This window comes from Chionomys nivalis, chromosome 17 (genome assembly GCF_950005125.1).
Source record: "Chionomys nivalis chromosome 17, mChiNiv1.1, whole genome shotgun sequence".
NCBI classification, from domain to species: domain Eukaryota; kingdom Metazoa; phylum Chordata; class Mammalia; order Rodentia; family Cricetidae; genus Chionomys; species Chionomys nivalis.
In genome coordinates this window covers 55,790,377-55,811,688 of record NC_080102.1, presented here as the reverse complement: position 1 = coordinate 55,811,688, position 21,312 = coordinate 55,790,377, and the positions used below count along the sequence as shown (strand labels likewise).

Sequence of the window (21,312 nt, the reverse complement as noted above, 5' to 3'; positions counted from 1 at the left end):
TGACAAAGCAGTCCCTCTTCTCCTCTGCCACTCACTGCCTAAGAGTTGGAGTTCAAGGCTACTGCCCTCAGATAGCATCTTGGTCCTTTACCCCCTTCCTCACCTTGATTCTGTGTCTTCTCTTCCCAGCTGACCTATGACTATCAGTTTGATTTTGAGGACGATCAGCACAAGATCCCCTGTCACTGTGGAGCCTGGAACTGTCGGAAATGGATGAACTAAGAAGCTTTGAGGCTACCAGGCAGGGGAACCCCCCCACCACCCGCCTCTTCCCTGAAAGGAATGAGGGGTCAGAGCGGTAGCAGCCAGAGCTAGGACCCAGGGCTGGGGCTACCGGCCGACTGGAGCCCCTGGAGCAGGAGGCTGGGGCAGAGGGCCCTAGGCCAAGCCTACCCTGGGTACCAGGGACAACCTTCTTCCCTGCCACCAGCCCTTAGGCTGGCATCTCTGCCCCCAGCTCCAGGAGGGGACAGACAGAAGCAGCCACTGGGCATCTCAGGTTTGAGGGGGATATGGGCCGGGAACTACCCAGAAGTGTCTGGGAGGCAGCAGAGAGGGAGGAGGATGTGTGGCCGGGTCTCACAGCCCTGCTGCCTCTGCCGACCTCTCTGGCCCAACTCAAGGCTGCAAAGAGACTTGACTAAAGCTTGACAATCCCAAAGGCCGGGTCCCACACCTGGCCCTGCCTGCCGGGTCCTGCCCCTACCCTCACCCCCATCCCCTTCCTCTCTATCTGTCTCTGTCTCCCTCTTTTCCTCTGTGTTTCTGTCTCTCTATGGGTTGTGTTTCCTTGTTTTCCACTCTGACAAATGCAACATGATGGGAAAGAGGCATCCAGGTGCCCAGGAGGGCAAGCTGGGCAAGCCGGGCAAGGAGACCCCGCACCCACACCTACCTCATTTAAGTGTTGGATTTTTTGCTGTTTTGAAATGTGAGACCCTCTCCAAGCCCCCTACTGCCCCAACTCTCTCCCCCACCTCACTGCCCTCTTCTAGTGGGTGGAAGGGGGGTAGGAGGAGGAAAACAACAACAATAACAACAACAAAAATCCATCTTTGTTTTTAATTATGGGCATGGGATGGTGGTTGAGGCAAATGGTGATGAAGATTGGGGATGACTGGTCCCTAGTTGCTCTAGAACTTCCTTCTCCATCTGGACATGGAGGCAGGAAGGGTGTGCTAAACCTAGGACCAGGAACTCTCTCTCTCCTGTTTTCCCAGCCTCATCCTGAGCCCATTTGCCCTCCAGCCCCTGGATGGGGTGTGGGGGTAGGGTGAGGGCTATCCCGTGTGGCATGCCTATACCCAGTGAGGCAGGGTGTGGCCCAGAGCTCTCACTTTCCCTCAGTCACCAAACTGCTGCTGGTCTGGTGGGAATGGGTGGTGATGTGGGGGTGGGGAGCTTAGTGTCAGCGCGGGGAGGGTGGGGGGTATTTATCTATTTATACATGGGGTTGTACATAGTCTTGTGGGGCATGGGGGAGCCGGCTGGAGGTGAGAACCCTCCCCTCTCCCCCAACCCCCGGGGAGAGCAAATGTAAAACTACTAATTTTTGTGCTTTATATATTCTATATAAATATATCTATTTTCTTTTTACAAAACCAGTTTATAAATGGTAGGGGGGTGTGGGGCGGACACATGGAGCTCCCCTTGTGGGGGGGCCCCCTCCACTACCCAACCTACCGCCCTTTCCTCACCCCCTGGCTGTGACTGCTGTAAGGTGGGGGTATAGAGAGAAGCTGGGTGATCCTCACCCCAGTTGTATAGTTGGACTATGTTATAACGCACAAAAGTAAGCTGGCCCCAGGGGGAGCCAGAGGGTGCTGGGTTCCCTTATCTTCCTTTTTCCTTCCTCTTTCTGCCCAAGCTTGTGCTGCAGTTGAACCTCTTCCTGGGGGTGGTGGTAGGGTAGAGGGTGTGTGAGGCCTCAGACCCCTCTCTGGTAGGAACCATGGGGATGAAATCGAAGCTTATGTGCAGTTCTCTCCTGGGGGCTGTGGGCAAAGGGCATTTTGTAATTAATATTTTCAAGAATCAGATAACCTGGATTGTAGAGACGGGCTTGATGGTGGCAAATGGGCAGGCCTGCTGGAGTGGGTAGCACGGTTGCTGTTGTGATTTTTAGGGTTTTGTTTTGTTTTAAATTTGGGGGATTGTGGATCGATGGGGGTAGGGAGATTTTTTTTTTCTGGCTTTTTTTTTTTTTTTTTTTTTTTTTTAAGCTGCTTCCTCAACTGTTTCAAGCTGCAGTGTTTAAGAGAATAACAGCTCCCCCCCACACACTCCCACAGAAACCATTGTAATTACATCAGACAGTGGGAAGTCTGGGCTGCTGTCCCCAAAGCCACAGCTCTGAAAGGTGTAAGCACTAGGTGGGGAAGACTGTCTCCTGTGAGTCAGGCTCTGGTTGGGGCTTGGGCCCTAGAACTGCGGAAGGAGAAGGGGCAGACTTTTGTAAGCATATGCTAGGTATCCGATAGTCCTGTAGAATTTAGTGAAGAAACCTTATACAGTTTTTAATTTTTATATAAACTATAACTCAGACCCACGCTACAAGGTTGGAATTTTGGTGTTTTTTTTTTGTTTTGTTTTGTTTTGTGTTTTTTTTTTTTTTTTTTTTTTTAAAGTACCCCGCCTGTATAATCGCATCAGAATCCCACCCCCGTGTTTGTATTTTGGGTTGGTTTACACTTGCACATACTCAATTTTCAGTTTCCCCCTTTACCTTCTACCCTCACCTCCAGGACCCTCCCCCTTTTTAAAAAATAAATCGCTGACAAGTGTGAAACCCGTGAAGAACTTTATTTTGTGTTGTGTGTATCCTGTACAGCAAGGTTGGTCCTTCGTAACAACGAATGAAATGGCTCCCTTTTTTAAAGCGCTCTCTCTTCCTCCACCCCCAGCGCCCCTGTCCTTGGCATGTTTTGTATCAGCGATCATTCTGAACTGTACATAATTTATGTTGCGAGAGGCAAAGGGCAAGTTTTGGATTTTGCTTCTTCAAAGTTTGTTTTTAAACGACAAATAAAAAAAGAACATTTTAAATACAAGCGCCTCCGTCCCATGAGCCTCGCCGTCAGCCAGCTCTAAAGGTCCTAGAGGACCTGGGGAAGGGAGGTTACCCAAGCCAGGCTCAGCCACTGCCGGAAGGGTGGGTTCCTCGCCTTCCGCCCCGGGGCTGAGGTGTCGTGACGTAGGCGGAAGTGGCGTGAGGCACCGGATATGGGGCGGGGTCTGCTGCAAGGGAGTTTTCTAAGCTGAGGAACTGGCGGGCGATTGCGATGGAGTCGGTGAGTGGCGCGGGAGGACGGCGGGGGGGCGCTGTGGAGCCGGGGAGGCCGAGCAGGGCTTAGTGCCGGAGACCCCGACTCTCCTCTGCCTCGGTGGGCACCTCGACTCGGCCACGCCCGTGCCGTCCTGGGGTCCGCAGTTCCCTGGGAGAGCGGGCTGTGAGCTTGGAGCCACGAGCGCCGCGGTAGTCTTGGCCTCCTGCTTGTGAGCGCCTCAAGCTTTTTTAGAAGTTTGCATGAGAGCGGGGTTGTGAGCCCCGATTGCAGGGAGCTCCGGGACTCCGTTTTGTGCAACTGTTTACTGCAATTTTTGGCACGGACATCTAAAAGACTGTACTGTATCCAGCAAGGCTACATTCCTTTAATAAGTTCAAGAATTGAAGTTTCCGTGAAGGAAGGAATCCAAGAGGCCACTGTGTCCCTTGGACAAGTTTAGGTCGTGTCCTGATCAGTGACGCTATGCGTGCGTGTTGACATAGCTTGTTTTTGATAAGCAGCGTTGACCAATGGAGGCAGGTCCCTGTCATCTTTTACAGATGCTGCAAGTTACCTGCTACTTGTTTGACCTCCCTCATTCTTTGGAGCCTTTCTCTGGTACTCCGAAAGCCATAGTTTTTAACTGTGTATCCCCTGTGGGCATCTTGGGTTTTGTCATCCCCGCTGTGTAGACAGGTCACACCTACAAGTTCACTCGGCTTCTTTTTCTCCTCTTCTTTGAGTCAGATACTTGGTCAGAGTAGTTTTTGCGCCACACCTTTGTCTGTGTACTTTAACTTAACAAAGAAAACAGATACAATGGGAAAAGTAGTATGCAATTGGTCATCCATGCTAGGATTTCGTTTTCTACAGAGAGGCCATTTTAAGCAAAAGTAGTCTAATTACATTAAATTTAAAACAATGCTGTTATTTTTTACTTGTTATAAAATATACTATAATGTTTTAAAACTTAATAACTATAGCTTTTAAATTTTAAAAATTTATTTCTGTTTTCTGTGCATTGGTGTTTGTCATGGGTGTCAGGTCCCCTGGAACTGGAGTTAGAGACAGTTGTGAGCTGCCCTGTGGGCGCTAAGAATTGAACCCAGATCCTCTGAAAAAGCAGTTAGTGCTCTTAACCACTGAACCATCTCTCCAGCCTCTAAAAACCATTTTTATGTATATTTCCAAATTTAACCCTTATGCTATATATATACTGCATTTCAGCATATATAGTATATATATATATATGCTATATATACATACTGCATTTCAGAAAGATCAAGAAAAGAGAGGCATAAGGAGAGATGTTAGTGAAGGTAGACTGTAGTGCCAGGCTTGGTGGCGCACGCCTTTAATCCTAGCACTTGGGAGGCAGAGGCAGTTGGATCGCTTGTGGGTTCAGGGCCAGCCTGGTCTACAGAGTAAGTTCCAGGGCAGCCAGGGCTAAACATAGAGAAACCCTGTCTCAAAAAAACGAAACAAAATATAAGAAGCTGAGAGCATAAAAGGAAGGAAAAATTACATTGAGCCCAGGAGCACATTACAGATTGTGGAAGAGTGTGGGCCCATGCTCGATGTTGTTGAGACTTTGGATTTTGGTCTTGGTTTAAGAAAAGTCAGTCAAGAACAAGTTGGAAATAGAGTATGCTGTGCTAAGGGAGACACACACTCACACACACTTGTTTATTGAGACAGGATCTCAGTAGGTAGCTCCAATCTTCTGCCTCAGCATGGGCCTCACTCCCAGGTCTGACTTTGTAATATGTGGAAGCTTCATGAGCAGGGCAGAGAATGCGCTTTTGAGAGTATCCTTAGCAGCCTTCTGTGAGTAGACTGAGCCACTTAGAAAGTAAGGTTTTAAGTTTTGAATTGTATTTATTGTGTGTAAGCGAGGAAAGAAAGATTGGGGTGCACGGGTGGCATGGGATGAATGTGGAGGCAGAAAGCAACTTTGTGGAGTTGGGTTTCTCCTACCACGGTGGCGGCTTGGGGGTCACATTCAGGTCATCCGGCTTATTGAGTAAGCTCCATTACTCCCTGGACCATCTTGCAAGCCTTGGAAAGTATTTTTACATGGCTAACAATGAAAATCTCTCCAAATGAGCTGATTTGGTTAGAGAAGTTGGTCACAGCCCAAAGATAATTGAGGAGGCAATGGATGTGGGGCGCGGAGATTAGTATGGAGGGTGCTGTGCTTCTGGAGGCTAGTGCCTGCCCACGAGTGACTGTGGGTTCCGTACTCCAGCACCGTCCAGTGAAGGCAGTGCACAAGTGAGAAGTGGACGCCCAGGAGAGGGTGGTGAAAATGAACGGAGAGAGGCTGAGGCTGCTTAACAGTCTCTTAGCATCTCAGAAGAACTACAGTCCCAGACACCAGGAAGGTAGCAGAACTGCCCTGAAAAGAGAAGGGGGGAAGTGCCACAGGCTAAGAACAGGAGTGAAGGACAGACACTCTGCCCCACGTGGGTGGCGCACCCCTGAAGCACAGGTTCTGTCTTAGTCGTAATACCTTATACTTACATAAGTGATATATTCTTGACTCCCTAAGACATTTTGTTTTGGGTGTTTTGTTGTTATTGTTTTGAGTAGGAGTCTAATGTAGCATAGGCTAACCTTGAATTCGCTCTGTAGCTGAGGCTGGCCTTGAACTCCTAATTTTTCTAACTCTACCTGCTGAGCCCTGGGAATACAGTTATGTCCCGTCTTATTAAAAGAAGAGGGGAGTAGACATAATTTGCTCACTCGTGGAGAAACAGGCAGGATAAAATCTTGTTTAATTGTGTCTGTGATGGCCAGCTCTGTCAACTTGATAGAAGCTAGAATTACCTGGGAAGAGAGTCTCAATGAGGGGTCAGTCTGTCTCATTGGGTTGGCGTGTGGGCATGTCTGTGTAGTATTGTCTCAGTTAATGTGGGAAGACCTAGGCCAGTGTGAGTACATCAGTTTCTAGGTAGAAGGTCTTAGACTGTGTAAGAGTGGAGAACAGAAACAACACAGCAAGCAGCAAAGGAGAGTGTATGTTGTTGTGTGATGTTTTGCTCTTTTGACTTTTTGAGGAGCCCATCACCCAGCTCCCAAATAAATCACAGAGGTTTATTCTTAGTTATAAATGCCCAGCCTTAGCTTGTGTTGTTTCTAGCCAGCTTTTCTTAAATTATCCTGACTACCTTTTGCGTCTGGGCTTTTACCTTTCTCTGTTTCTGTATAGCTTTCTTCTTTCTCCGTGGCTTGCTGTGTAACTGGGCGACTGGCTTTTGATGTCCTCTTCTTCTTGTTCTCTTGCTCCTCCTCTTCCTCATTTCTCCTTCTGTTTATACTCTCTGCCTGCCAGCCCCGCTTATCCTTGCTCCTGCCTCGCTATTGGCCATCAGCTCTTTATTAGACCCTCAGATGTTTTAGACAGGCAAAGAATCACAGCTTCACAGAGTTAAACAAATGCAGCATACACAGAAGCAACTCACCTTAAAATAATATTCCCCAGCAATATACATTCATTTTTCTCTGCTCTTAGCTGTGGCATGATGCAGTCTGCTCCCTGAAGTTCCTGCTACAGTGGTCTCCCCACAGTGATGGGGTGTAGCCTGGAACTGTCAGCTAAAATAAGCCCCTCCTCCCCTAAACTGCAAATTGCTTTTTACCAGGGCATTTACCACAGCAACAGAAAAGAAGTAAGAACATCTCTGATTCTTCCGTATCTGTATCTCCAGGTGTTCACCTGTTCACATAATCATAGAATTTCTGTGAACTGTAAATTATTCTCAGTGCCTCATGAAAGGGGAGTCAAATACAAGGTACCAGGTAGCTGAAGGCTTCTGGGAATTTATAATCTGTTTCCGTAGATAGTGCACTAAGTAGCTGTAGCACGGTGGGATGTGTTGTGAGGTGTGGGTGCCTTTGTGTCGATCACAGACTGGCATGTGCGTCTTTTCTGTGGAAGAGCCCTCTCCGGGTTTTGTTCTGTTTTTATGTTGTTTTTGTTCTTTGTGTTGTTTTTGGTTTTTCAAGACAGGGTTTCTCTGTAGCTTTGGAGCCTATCCTGGAACTCCCTATGTAAACCAGGCTGGCCTTGAACTCACAGTGATTCGCCTGTCTCTGCCTCCCGCATGCTGGGATTAAAGGCTGCCCTCTCCAGTTTTAAGCAGTAAGGCTGTTGTTTGGCAATGAGCCTTGCCAAAAAAAGCCAGACCAGGCTGCTGGCTTTATCAAGCCCAGAGAGAAGAGAGAATTAGTTGCTCACTTCAGTGTACTGGAGGAAGATTTAGGGTTGTCTTACTCACTTCATCCTGTTTGTTCCACCTGGGGCTTTTCTCTTCATATCACTTCATAAGCAGTGAAAGTGAAATAATTTTTTGTGTAGGGGACATCACCCAGAGCAGATGGAGCCAAAGTATAGATGACAGCAGATAAACATTTTCATGATCCCTCTTGGGTTCCTAGATAGCAATATAGCAATACAATTTTTAAATGTTCCACTCAGAAGAGCTCTATGAATGCTCTTCTGTGTAAGATCTCTCTCTCTTGTTTCTTCTTCTTCTTCTTCTTCTTCTTCTTCTTCTTCTTCTTCTTCTTCTTCTTCTTCTTCTTCTTCTTCTTCTTCATTTTTTATTTTTATATTTTGAGACCGGGTTTCTCTGTGTAGCTCTGATAGTCCTGAAACTCGCTCTATAGACCAGGCTGACCTTGAACTCAGAGATCCACCTGCCTACTTCCTGAGTGCTGGGACTGCTACGCCAAGCCCAGGATTTTTAGACTTAACTCTTGTTTTGTTTTGAGATTTTTGGGACAGATTCTTACGATGTAGCCCTCGCTAACCTGGGATTCACTGCGTAGATCGGGCTGGTCTCACGCTTGCTATGATCCCCCTGTCTCTGCCTCCTGAGTGCTGATATTACAACCATGCTCTACCACAGCTGTTTTCAGACTTAATGTTTTGTTTTGCATTGTAATATACACCTGTAATCCTGGCACTAGGAAGGCTAAGGCAGAAGGATTAGGTTTAACCTCACCTAGTTAGTCTACACATTGAAACATTACCTTAAATAACCAACCAACCAACAAAAAAAAAAAAGACTTATTATTTCATTAGAAAATGTGGTCTATAAGAATGTGAGGGCTGGAGAGATGACTCAGAGGTTAAGAGCCCTGACTGCTTTTCCAGAGATCCTGAGTGCAATTCCCAGCAACCACGTGGTGGCTCACAGCCATCTGTATTGAGATCTGGCGCCCTCTTCTGGCATGCAGGGAAACATGCAGGCAGAACACTGTATACATAATAAATAAATCAATCTTAAAAAAAGAATATGAGCTTTCCCAGGCAGGGGTGGCCCACTCCTTTAATTCCAGCACTTGGGAGATCTCTGTAAGTTCAGGGCCAGCCTGGTCTACAAAGTGAGTTCCAGGACAGCCAGGGATGTACAGAGAAACCCTTCTCAAAACCAAACAAACAAAAACCATAAGCTTTGGAGTTCCTACCTCACCTTTTAACAGCCGTGTGAACTTGGGCAGGAGGTTCCTTTTGGACACTTGACTTTCATTTTTCTACTGTTAATAACAGTGTTTACCTCAGGGTTATTAGAAAAACTGAACTAGACACGATAGCATTTCTTTCTTTCTTCTTTGGGGGAATGTTGAGACAGAGTCTTATGTAGCCCAGGCTGACCTCAACTCTATTATAAACCCAAGGTTTGTCTCAAGCTCCTGATTCTCCTTCCCTCGCCCTCCTAAGTGGTGGGTGCCACCATACTCAACTGAAATAGTATGTCTTGAAGAGCCTTGCAATCCTTTTTAAAGGGAATCATTAGTTCACCAACCCTCTTCTAAGTACGTAAAAATATACTGGGAATTGAGCCTAGGGCCTCACACATGTTCTACCACTGATCTATATCCCTAGCCATACCAGCAGGTTTTTTGTTTTTGTCTTTTTGAGATGGGGTTTTGCTTATATAAGCCAGGTTGACCTGGCTTCAAATCCATGATGCTGTTCCCACTTTAGCCTTGTTCTAATGGGAGGCTAAGAGAGGATAGAGTCTCAGTTAAGGTGATTGTGCTTTTCTTGTCTTCCAGGTCGCTTCGGAGATTTCTCCAGCTTCAGAGAATGAGCACTTCCAAGGTATGTTTACCACAAAGTCAGCTAAGGAAAAACCCAGATGTGAAAGCTGTGGCCTGAGCTTGACTTCAGCTGGGTTTCTCCTAGGGACAGGGGCAGGATTTCTAGGGGTGTTGTTCAGTGGTAGAGCACTTGCCTAGCATGTGTGAAGCCTTAGGTTCAAGCCCCCAGTACCACAAATGAATGAAGGAATCAATTTGCCACCTTTCTGGGAAAGGATTTTGCCTGGGGGCACTCTTATTTTTCCTAAGAATTTCACCTTTATTGTGTTAGACACATTTCCCAAAAAGATTAAAATAGAGACTGGGTATTAATTTCAAGAGATTATATAATGGAGCTGGAGAGATGATGGTTTGGTGTTTTAAGAGCACTTCCTGGGGCTGGAGAGATGGCTCAGACGGTAAGATCATTGGCTGCTCTTCCAGGGGTCCTGAGTTCAATTCCCAGCAACCACATGGTGGCTCACAACCACCTATAATGAGATCTAGTGCCCTCTCCTGGCCTGCAGGCAGAACACTGTATACAAATAAATAAATCTTAAAAAAAGAACACAGCTTTATAACATCCAGGTGTTCCATACATCCTCTAGCCCAGACTCCAAGGGATCTGAGACAGAAGGATCCCTGGGGCTTCCTGGATCTCTTTCTGAGAAAACATGAGCTCTAGCTTCAGGAGGGACCTTGCCTCCAAGGAGTAGGTGGAGGGCAATAGGGAATGATACTCTTCTCTAGACTCCACCCACAAACAGTACTTGGCCATGTCCCCTATGTGGACAGTCTTCAGTTCCTGTCTTACTTCTTAGACCTCGGCCCTCCCACACCAAGCCTTCAGGTTTCTTAGGATTTATTTACATAACAGAGTCTCATGTGGCCCAGGCTGAGCTTAAATTGGATTTGTAGCAGTGCTGTCTAGTTTTATGTCAACTTGACACAAGCGAGAGTCATCTGAGAAGAAACCTCAACAGAGGAAATGGATCCATAAGATCTGGCTGTAGGCAGGCCTGTGGGGAGGGCCCACTCATTACGGGTGGTGCATCCCTGCATCCTGAGCGGTGTTAGGAAGCTAGTTTAGCAGGCCAGTAAGCAGTACTCCTCCATGGCCTCTGCTTCAGCTCTTGGCTCCAGGCTCCCAAACCAGTTTCCCTCAGTGGACTGTGATTCAAGGTATGCAAGCCAAATAAACCCATTCTTGCCCAAGTTGCTTTTGGTCATCACAGTGACAGTAGCCCTAAGACATTGTCTTGTCTTCCAGCCCCTAAGCACAACGGTGCCCATTATTCACAGGGCCTGGAATTGAACCCAGGGCTTTGTGCATACTAGGCAAGTCCTCTAACAAGTGAGCCACACCCCAACCTGAAAAATCCCCTTTATAAATTTAATAATAATTTGTTTATTTATGTGTGTGAGTTTTATGTCTGTGTACCACATGTGTGCCTAGTCCCAGTAGAGGCCAAAAGAGGGTGTTGGGTCTTCTGAGACTAGAGTTACAGGCAGTTGTGAGCCACCATGTGGGTGCTGGGAATTGACCCTGGATCCTCTGGAAGAACAGCCAGTGTCATCTGAGCCATCTCTCCAGCGCCTAAATTCCCGTTCTAAAAAAAATATCTTTTACTGGTTTCCCGATGAAATGTTTTTACTCGTGTATATTGCATTGCTATCAAGGTTCCTGTTCTGTGTACAGGCTCCCTGTGCTTTCCCTCCGGTTACCCAGTTCTGTTTGTTTCCTTGTACTGCTGTATTTGGCATGGGGGAACTTGGATCACTTATTTATACTAAAAAACTTTTTTGCATGTGTGAATGTTTTGCCTCCGTGTATATTTGTGCATCGTGTATGTGCTGGTGCCTGTGGAGGTCAGAAGAGGGTGTTGGATCCTCTAGAACTGGGATTACAGATGGTTGTGAGTCACCATGTGACTGCTCAGAGCTGAACGCCACTGAGACATCGCCCCGGGCCCTGCACTTTCTTTAGATGTTTGTGAGTCCTTGGTTTAAAACAAAATTTACTGGGAAAGCTTTTGCCTTGAAAGTGGAGTTTGAGTTTCCAGAACTTGGGTAAATGTTGAGCAGGCATGGCCTGTAGTCCCAGCACTCAGGAGTCAAAGATGGATTTCCCAGACCAAACTAGTGAGATTCTGCTCAATAAATGAAGTGGAAGGAGAGTGATTGATCAAGGAACACACTCAGCATCAAGCTTGAATCTCTGCACATACATGTACACTCACATATATACATGAGAAAAACAGGATTCAAATAATAGACTCAGATGCACAGAAACACAAAATTTTAAAAAGGTGGTCAACCAGGCAGTGGTGGTGCACGCCCTGAAGCCCAGCACTCAGGAGGCAGAGGTAGGCGGATCTCTGTGAGCTCAAGGACAGCCTGGTCTACAAAGTGAGTTCCAGGACAGCCAAGGCTTCACAGAGAAACCCTGTCTCAAAAACAAAACAAAACAAAACAAAAAACCTAGTATCCAACAAAATCCAAAGACATATTATTAAGACTTCTCTGAGTTCTTAACAAGAAATTTAAATTGTTCTGTTTTATTGGCTTAAAAAATCAGCTGATTGCCGGGCGATGGTGGCGCACGCCTTTAATCCCAGCACTCGGGAGGCAGAGACAGGCGGATCTCTGTGAGTTCGAGACCAGCCTGGTCTACAAGAGCTAGTTCCAGGACAGGCTCCAAAACCACAGAGAAACCCTGTCTCGAAAAACCAAAAAAAAATAAAAAAAATTAAAAAAAAAATCAGCTGATTATAGGCATTATCTAGTAAAAAAAAAATCAGCTGAACTGGGCAGTGGTGGTGCACGCCTTTAATCCCAGCACTGGGAAGGCAGAGGCAGGCTCTGTGAGAGCAAGTTCTAAGACAAGCAAGGACTACACAGAGAAACCCTATGTCTTAATTATAGTTTCTATTGCTGCAAAGAAAACATGTAAAAGAAAACATTTAATTGGGGCAGGCTTACAGTTCAGAGGTTTAGTTCATCGTCATCATGATGGGAAACATGGTGGCATGAAGGCAGACATGGTGCAGGAGAAGGGGCTAAGCATTCTACATCCTAATCCAAAGACAGCAGAGAGAGAGAATCTCTGGACCTGGCTTAGCGTTTTAAAACCCCAAAGCCCACCACACACTTCCTCCAACACGACCACATCTCCTAGCGCCACTTCCTAAGCATTCAAATGTGATTTTTTATTTTTTTCGGTTTTTCGAGACAGGGTTTCTCTGTAGCTTTGGTGCCTGTTCCAGAACTAGCTCTTATAGACCAGGCTGGTCTCGAACTACCAGAGATCCGCCTGCCTCTGCCTCCTGGGATTAAAGGCGTGCGCCACCACCGCCCGGCCAAATGTGATTTTCTTAGTCAAACCGCCACACCCTGTCTTTAAAAACAAAAAACAAATCGGTGTTATTGCATGTTTCATTATCTGGATGACTTTTCATAGCTGAATACCACACATGATATTAGTACCTATTGTGTGTTTCTGAGTACGTCTATGGTAGCTCCAGAACAGGCAGCAGAAGTTCAGTGGTTCCTGTGGACTAGGCGGATGCGGAGGACTAAATATGACAAGTAACAACTTATAAATCTCGTGTCCTGCTTAAAAGGAGACAGCAGCTGTCTATAGCTGCTCAATGAAGACCTATTTTTGTAAAGAAACTGAGAATTTCGGATTTTTATATAAATTTGTAGAGTTTTTAAATTTGGAAAGTGATTTAAATTATTTTTAAAACTGGAAAATCCAAGTTCAATATGTGTGTGGGCTTTTGTCTTAAAATGATAGCGTCTAACTCGGTGTAGTATATCTTCATCTGGTATCTAAAGCTATGTCTTGGTATCTGTGAGTTGGGTTTCCATGTCTGAAAAACAGTGAAAGTCTTCAGTTAACATGGTAGATGGAGTGCCTACATCCACCTTCAGCCCTTTGAAAAACAAAATAAGGGGCTCAGAGATAACTCAGCTATTAAGAGCGCTGGTTTCTCTTCTAGAGGACCTGGTTTAATTCCTACTACCCTTATGGCACTTCACACTGTCTTGTCTGTAATTCCAGTTCCAGGGGATCTGATGCCCTCTTCTGGCCGCCACAGGAACTGCATAAACATAATACTAGGCAGACACAGATCCGGGCAAAACACCCATAAACATAAAATAAAAATCTTGGGCTAGTGAGATGGTTTAGCAGATAAAGATGCTCGCCATGTGAGCCTAGCAACCTGAGTTTGATGCCTAAAATTCACAAAAAGATGGGAGGAGAGAAGCAACTCACATGCTGTGGCCTGTATGCATATGCATGCAAACACAACCACCCTAGAGAACTTTTTCTTTCTTTCTTTCTTTCTTTCTTTCTTTCTTTCTTTCTTTCTTTCTTTCTTTCTTTCTTTCTTTCTTTCTTTCTTTTTTTTTTTTGTACAAACCCACAAAAATAAGAACAGGAGAGGGGATTGTAGGAATGGGTGTGGGAGATATCTAAATGACTTAGCTGGTCTGAGTATGGTGCATTGTAGTTAACAGTAACAAAGGTTTGAAAGTCTAAGAAACAAACTGTCTCACTGCATACTGCTGAGACTCCCCCCTCCCAGGCCAAGACTGGGGGTGTGGAGAGGGGCTTACAGACTGTACTGAAAACCAGAACCTCAAGTAAACTCTGCTGGATGCTGAGCCTCCCACATTCAGCTTCCAGAATACTACAGAAAAGACTTCAGTCTTCCAGGCTCAGAGTTAAAGAATCAGCTATAGACACTCTCCTTGACAGGAAAACCTCCAAATGTCTCACAGTCAACAAGACTCGTTTATACAGTTAGAGCGTCCAGTTAACATTCAAGTGTTCCCACTTAAGATATGATTTAGATAAAATGTGCAAAAATAGAATTTGAATCCTGTTTCTCTGTGTGTGTGCAGGGGCAGGAGGGGACGCGTGTGCTATAGAGCATGTGGAGGCTTGTGTTTGCGTGTGCTATAGAGCATGTGGAGGCTTGTGTTTGCGTGTGCAGGGGCGGGAGGGGACGTGTGTGCTATAGAGCATGTGGAGGCTGTGTTTGCGTGTGCAGGGGCGGGAGGGGACGCGTGTGCTATAGAGCATGTGGAGGCTGTGTTTGCGTGTGCAGGGACGGGAGGGGACATGTGTGCTATAGAGCATGTGGAGGCTTGTGTTTTTCTGGGTGTGGTGGTGAGAGTGTGAGGCTGGCTTGCTCTATATAGTGAGACCCTTGCTTAAAAAAAATCACTGGTTGGAGAGATTGTTCAGTGGTTAAGAGCACTGGCTGCTCTTCAGAGGACCTGGGTTCATTTCCCAGCACCCATGTGGTAGTTCACAACTGTCTGTAACTCCAGTCTTGAGGATCTGATGCCCTCTTCTGACCTCCAAGGGCGTCAGGCATGCTTGTGGTATTGAGATATACATGTAGGCAAAACACCCATACACATAAATAAAAATGTAAAAAGGCACTGTCAAGGTCCCTCAAGAAATATTCTCTCAGCCGGGCGGTGGTGGCGCACGCCTTTAATCCCAGCACTCGGGAGGCAGAGGCAGGCGGATCTCTGTGAGTTCGAGACCAGCCTGGTCTACAGAGCTAGTTCTAGGACAGGCTCCAAAGCCACAGAGAAACCCTGTCTCGAAAAACAAAAAAAAAAAAAGAAATATTCTCTCTGTTGGGGGTGTATTATTACATACCTGTGGAACCTAGAGAGGAAGACCAGCTCAAGGTCATTCTTGGCTACACGTGGAGTTTGAGTCTTGCTGGGTTACTTGAGATCCTACCTCAAAAAAAAAAAAGAAAAAAGAAAAGAAACTGATAGGAGCCACAGTGATAGTGTTTGCCTATAATCCCATCACTGGAGAGACTGAAATGGGGAGATCTGGGCTTCATATTGAGCTCAGAACTAGCCCGATCAAAAGCCTCTCCCAAAATATTGAGGACTAGGAATATAGTTTAGTGGTGCAGCGCTTGTCTAATTGTTTAGGTTTGCTCCCAAGCACTGAGAGAAAAAAATTATTATAATTTTTTTTTTTTTGACATTTCTCTGTGTAGCCCCAGCTGTGCCTCCCAAGTGCTGGGATTAAAGGTGTGTGCCACCACCACCTGGCTAGAAACCTTTTTTTTTTTTTTTTTTTTTTTTTTTTTTGGTTTTTCGAGACAGGGTTTCTCTGTGGCTTTGGAGCCTGTCCTGGAACTAGCTCTTGTAGACCAGGCTGGTCTCGAACTCACAGAGATCCGCCTGCCTCTGCCTCCCGAGTGCTGGGATTAAAGGCGTGCGCCACCACCGCCCGGCTTAGAAACCATTTTTTAAAAACCCATCTGGGTGTCGGGAGTACAGTACAGAGTCAGTCAGAGCTTAAGATAGCTCTTTAACTCACTCAACGGTACGACTTGAACAGTTCATTTAACTGGTCTACATCTGTTTTCTCACCTAAAACACAAGGATAATGCTTACTTAACAGACCAGTGAGAAGTCAGAGATGTAGGGTGGCAAGTAGTGGTGCACGACTTCAATCCCAGCAGTCAGGAGGCAGAGACAGGTAGATCTCCGTGAAGTCTGTGAGGTCCTAGCTTGAAACACAGGGCAAAGTGGGAAGAAGATTAAATGCTATGATATGTTTAAGTATCTGTTATAGTACATAGAACATCCAGGGTGTTATTTTTAGGTATATGTTATGGTGCATAGAACATCCAGGTTCTTATTTCTAAGTATCTGTTATAGTACATAGAAATCCAGGGTCTTATTTGTAATATCTGTTCTAGTACATAAAACAAACAGGGTGTTATTTTGGAGGGTTGCATTTCCAGTTTCGAGCAAGCAGTTAAAAACACAGACTGCCTGACATGGTGTTGCATGCCTGAAATCCCAGCACTTGAAGAGCTAAGGCGAAAAGATTACTGCAATCTTGAGGTGAGGCTAGGCTACATAGCAAGACTCTATCTCGAGAAAATGAAGGGGTTGGAGACTTAGTTCAGTGGAAGAACCCTGGCTTTTCTTCAGAAAACTCAAGTTCAATTCCCGCACCCACATGGCATTTTACAACTGTCAGTAACTCCTAGGGACTCCAACACCCTCTTGGCCTCAGCAGGCACCAGGCACACATATGGTACACAGATATACAAGTAAAACATCCATACACACAGAGAGAAATTATTTATTTAAAAAACTTAGTTATTTAAAAAGAAATACATAGGGCTGGAGAGATGGCTCAGTGGTTAAGAGCACTGACTGCTCTTCCAGAGGTCCTGAGTTCAATTCCCAGCAACCACATGGTGGCTCACAACCACCTATAATGAGATCTGGTGCCCTCTTCTGGCCTACAGGCAGGATACTTGACTGACTGACTGACTGACTGACTGACTGACTGACTGACTGACTGAATACATACATACATAAACAAACAAACAAATCTTAAAAAAAAAAAAGAAATACATAAATCAGAAGAATGGAGGTAAATGTAGCCAGGCTCTCCCTTTGGGATCTCTGACTCACAACTGTTATTCTGAGTGTTCTGGCCAAGTTGATTGAGTACTTCATGTTGTTAGAACCATGAGTTTCCCACCTGCAGGTCTTCAACAGACATAAAGAAAAGACAATTGAAAATATGTTAAATAGGAAGAAAAACTCTTAATGAAAAGATGAGAAACAATAAAAACAAAGCAGAAGTATCTTCAGACTGGAGAAGCTAGAACTCTTTGGTTTTCTGTCTCTTCTGGCTATGAGTTCTTGCATAAAAGAAAGACATCAACTTTCTCCATGTGCAGAGAACCCAGAATCAAACAATGGTGTGTATACATCCTTTATGAAGTCTCATCGCTGCTATGACCTGATCCCCACGAGCTCCAAGTTGGTTGTGTTTGATACTTCCCTGCAGGTGAGTGGAGCTCTTTCCCTCCTCTGCATTCCTCAGACCTGCCGGCTCAGTGCCCCTCTTCACACATCATACTTCCACACACCAACCCCCTTCTTCCTTGCCGCCTTAGGATCTCACTCTTTTGGCTATAGGTAAAGAAAGCTTTCTTTGCCCTGGTGACTAATGGTGTTCGAGCTGCCCCTCTGTGGGATAGTAAGAAGCAGAGTTTTGTGGGTAAGCAGAAGTTTTTTTCTGTAATAGAGCTGTTGGCATCTTTTGCCGGTTGGGTGGAAGAAGCCTTGAACTGTGCTGAGAGGGCTCTTGTCTTGACCTCTAGGCATGCTGACCATCACTGACTTCATCAACATCCTGCACCGATACTATAAGTCAGCCTTGGTAAGGAGCCTGAGCCACCAAAGCAAACCACACCCCTAGCTTTGGTCCTCACCTGTGGGCCCCTCAGGCCTGGTTTTTCCCTCCAAGCAAAGCCATATGGGTTAAAGTCTCAGGTCTGCTGCTTCTGCTTCTAGGTACAGATCTATGAACTGGAAGAACACAAGATAGAGACTTGGAGAGGTACATAAGGAATTGGAGGTTGTGAAAAATGAAGGGATGGAGGGTTTCCTGGGAAACACTGACATGGCAGTGTTTTGTGAACTACCCCCTTTCCCTTCAGAGGTTTACCTGCAAGACTCCTTCAAGCCATTGGTCTGCATTTCTCCAAATGCCAGGTAAGCTCTGGTTGTGTGTTTATCCCTAAATACCTAAATGCCCAGGAGCAAGGACATGACAGAGGGAAACTTCTTCCAATGCACACAGCCATGATTTTTTTCTTTGTTTGTTTCTTTTTTGAGAAAAATATCTCACACAAAGCCAAGACTGGCCTTGATCTTACTCCAGAGCTCAGGCTGGCCTGAACTTGTGATTCTTCTGCTTGTCCTCAGGCTGACAGTACAGGTGCATTTCCACACCCAGCCACACCACACCACTCTCAGTCTGTTTGCCCACTGCCCCCTTCCCCTGATGCTGAGCTGTCGCTGTCTGTAAACACGATCTAAGGAACCTAACCCTGACCTTCCACCTCTTCACAGTTTGTTTGATGCTGTCTCTTCACTAATTCGAAATAAGATCCACAGGCTTCCAGTGATTGACCCAGAGTCAGGCAACACCCTGTACATCCTAACTCACAAGCGCATCCTCAAATTCCTCAAGTTGTTTGTAAGTGTACTTTAACCTAGATCTTATGTCTTATGTGCTGGATTGGAGGTATAGACTCGGCAGTTTGGGGGCCTTAAAAGTCAAGCCGACTCAGTGTTTTGGGTACTAAGGACTAAACCCAGCATTTCATGCTCTACCATAGATACCATAGAACACCTTAAAGCCGATGATTCTCCCCTCAGATCACTGAGTTCCCCAAGCCAGAATTCATGTCTAAGTCTCTGGAAGAGCTGCAGATTGGCACCTATGCCAACATTGCTATGGTCCGCACTACCACGCCTGTCTACGTGGCTCTAGGCATCTTTGTACAGCACCGAGTTTCCGCCTTGCCTGTGGTGGATGAGAAAGGTGAGAGACTGGAAAAGAAGAGGGAGGATCCGGGGGTCAGGTAACTCTGGGAAAACCTGCTTTCCCCTCAGATCGGCCTGGAAGGTGATCCTGTGGGTAGTAAGAACTTTGGCTACCAGATTTTCTTTTCTGAGCTGCCTCTGTCTCTCTAGGGCGTGTTGTGGACATCTACTCCAAGTTTGATGTGATTGTAAGTGACAGTGGAGGAGCTGGGAGGGAGAGGAGGGAGGTTTGTCGAATATGGAGAGGGGACAGAAGGGGGCTCTTCGGTGTCAGACGTTTCTGTGCTTTGAATCCTGTCTGGACAGTAGCTGAATGGACTGGTCATGGCTTGTGGGCAGAGCTAAGGAGTGCCCTCAGGTGCTCTCAAGAGGTTGGGTTGGTCCAGGGTTTGGGACCTGGCCCCTTTCAAGCACACCCCCCCACCTCCAGAATTTGGCAGCAGAAAAGACCTACAACAACCTAGATGTGTCTGTGACGAAAGCTCTGCAGCACCGGTCCCACTACTTTGAGGGTGTACTCAAGTGCTATCTCCACGAGACGCTGGAGACCATCATCAATAGACTGGTGGAAGCGGAGGTAGGAAGCCAGCACCCCCTCAAGCCACTAGGCCCTCGCCCTAACTGAGGTTGGCACTGACGTTACTTCTTGGTGCTCTGTTCCAGGTTCACCGTCTGGTGGTGGTGGATGAGAATGATGTGGTCAAGGGCATTGTGTCGCTGTCCGACATCCTGCAGGCTCTGGTGCTCACAGGTGGAGAGAAGAAGCCCTGAGCATGGGGAGGGACAGGCAGCTCCAGTCCCTTCCTTGGCCCCTCATTGCCTCCCGGAAGCTCTGGGAATCATGAAATCCTGGAGGAACTGAGTCTGTTCCCTCAGGAACTCCATAGCCACTGTATGGAACTAGAGGAGACAGGGCAATGAAGAGAAAGAACTTTAGCTTCCCTTGCCATCATGTGTACATTTGAGAAAACGTTCAGCCTAGCCAATCCTAGAACCCGTGTCCTTAGACTTGGCCTGCTTATGGGTGAACCACGGGCTTTGTGCTCCTCAGGCAGATTCTGATCTCTAAGAGATCCCTCCACCTCCCCGTGCTCCACCTGTCTCTGCGCTCACTCTCTGCAATGGTCTTCTTTTTTTTTTTGTTTGTTTGTTTTTTTGTTTTTGTTTTTGTTTTTTGAGACAGGGTTTCTCTGTGGCTTTGGAGCCTGTCCTGGAACTAACTCTTGTAGACCAGGCTGGTCTCGAACTCACAGAGATCCGCCTGCCTCTGCCTCCCGAGTGCTGGGATTAAAGGCGTGCGCCACCACTGCCCGGCTTGCAATGGTCTTCTTAAAAATATATCTATTCATCCTGTTTCATTTCTGTGGAGGAGGTTGAGTCCATTTAATGTCATTCCTTCCCATGAATCTTGTGGGGAGGTGCATGTCTGGGTTCCTGTTGTGTATGCATGTGAAGGCAGATGGCTCTGTGGAGGAGGGCAATGGGTAGGTAGCCAAGATTAAAGCTTTTTGTGGCAAATCTAATTAAATGATGAGATTTTCATCGTGGTATTGCAGTGTTTGATTTCTGCATTTGATAGACACGTTCGACAACCTTATCCATGAAGCTGCTTCAACTCGTTATTAACAGCAGTAATAACAGTACATATAAAAGCACATGTTCTCAGTGCTTTAGCTACACTGGTTGTGTGGGACCGTAAGTGTTTTGGTTTGGGGGAGAATTTATAATTTTTTTCGAGACAGGATTTTGTACCATATGTAACTCAGGCTGGCCTCAGATTTGCAGCAATCTTCATGCCTCTGACCCCTAAGTACTGGGATTAGAGGCACATGCTGCTGCCGCACCAGGGTCAGTCTCCGGGATTAGAGGAGGCACATGCTGCTGCCGCACCAGGGTCAGTCTTGAGTTTGAAGGCAGCCTGGTCTACAGAGTGAGTTCCAGGACAGCAGGGCTACACAGTGAAACCCTGTCCAGGGGGTAGGGGAACACAACAAAACAACCTTTTGTATATGCCTGTGTGTAGTAATGGTGGCTGAGGACAACCTGGGTGACAGTCCTCACCTTGCACTTTATTTGACACAGGGTTTGGTTTGGTCTCGCACTTTTTTCTTGAGACAGTGTCTCACTGGCTTGGGATTTCACCACATAGGCAGGGTCAGATGGGCAGCTTGGAGCTGCTGCTCCAAGGACCCATGGAATTAAAAGCACACACTACCAAATAAGGCTTTTTATGTTGGTTCTAGGGATCTGAACTTAGTTCCTCAAGCTTTCGAGGCAAGTATTTTTTACCAACAGAGCCATCTCCCCGGCACCTTTTCTAGTTGTGTTTATTTTTGTTGGTTTGGTTTTTCAAGACAGGACAGGGTTTCTTTATGTAGCCCTGGCTGTCCTAGAACTTGTGTAGATCCACCTGCCTCTGCTTCCCAAGTACTGTGATTAAAGTCCTAGGCCACAGCTACCACCACCGCTGCTGCCCAGCAACCTTTAGTGGTTTTAAGAGAATTTGAGACAGAAGCACATACTTACAAGTTGGCCCAGAGCC

The 21,312-nt window shown here is 46.3% G+C and overlaps 2 protein-coding genes across 14 annotated transcripts in view; both read left to right on the top strand.

Annotated features, from left to right (window-relative positions):
- Kmt2d (lysine methyltransferase 2D) overlaps positions 1–267 on the top strand; it is a 36,469-nt gene extending 36,202 nt beyond the window's left edge. For all 12 annotated transcript variants that reach the window (XM_057791382.1, XM_057791381.1, XM_057791379.1 and 9 more), the window contains one exon: positions 130–267. In XM_057791382.1, the coding sequence (XP_057647365.1) occupies positions 130–222 (93 nt within the window). In that variant the 3' untranslated portion in view covers positions 223–267. The remainder of the gene's footprint in view (positions 1–129) is intronic.
- Positions 160–20,388, top strand: Prkag1 (protein kinase AMP-activated non-catalytic subunit gamma 1). 2 transcript variants are annotated; one of them, XM_057791389.1, is made up of 12 exons: positions 160–241; positions 9,333–9,378; positions 17,114–17,223; positions 17,355–17,436; positions 17,540–17,598; positions 17,733–17,778; positions 17,879–17,933; positions 18,294–18,420; positions 18,603–18,768; positions 18,921–18,958; positions 19,201–19,347; positions 19,434–20,388. In XM_057791389.1, the coding sequence occupies exons 3-12, from the start codon at positions 17,152–17,154 to the stop codon at positions 19,539–19,541; spliced, it is 900 nt and encodes a 299-aa protein (XP_057647372.1). In that variant the 5' UTR covers positions 160–241; positions 9,333–9,378; positions 17,114–17,151; the 3' UTR covers positions 19,542–20,388. The 2 variants fall into 2 exon arrangements, with proteins under 2 accessions (XP_057647372.1, XP_057647371.1); XM_057791388.1 differs by lacking the exon at positions 160–241 and adding an exon at positions 3,199–3,290.
- The last annotated feature ends 924 nt before the right edge of the window (positions 20,389–21,312 follow it).

Bases quoted from the DNA above. Each gene is read 5' to 3' on its own strand.
- Prkag1 (XM_057791388.1), top strand. The intron at 17,934-18,293 runs GTAAGCTCTGGT...ACCTCTTCACAG, and splicing joins TGCATTTCTCCAAATGCCAG to TTTGTTTGATGCTGTCTCTT. The intron at 18,421-18,602 runs GTAAGTGTACTT...TTCTCCCCTCAG, and splicing joins TCAAATTCCTCAAGTTGTTT to ATCACTGAGTTCCCCAAGCC.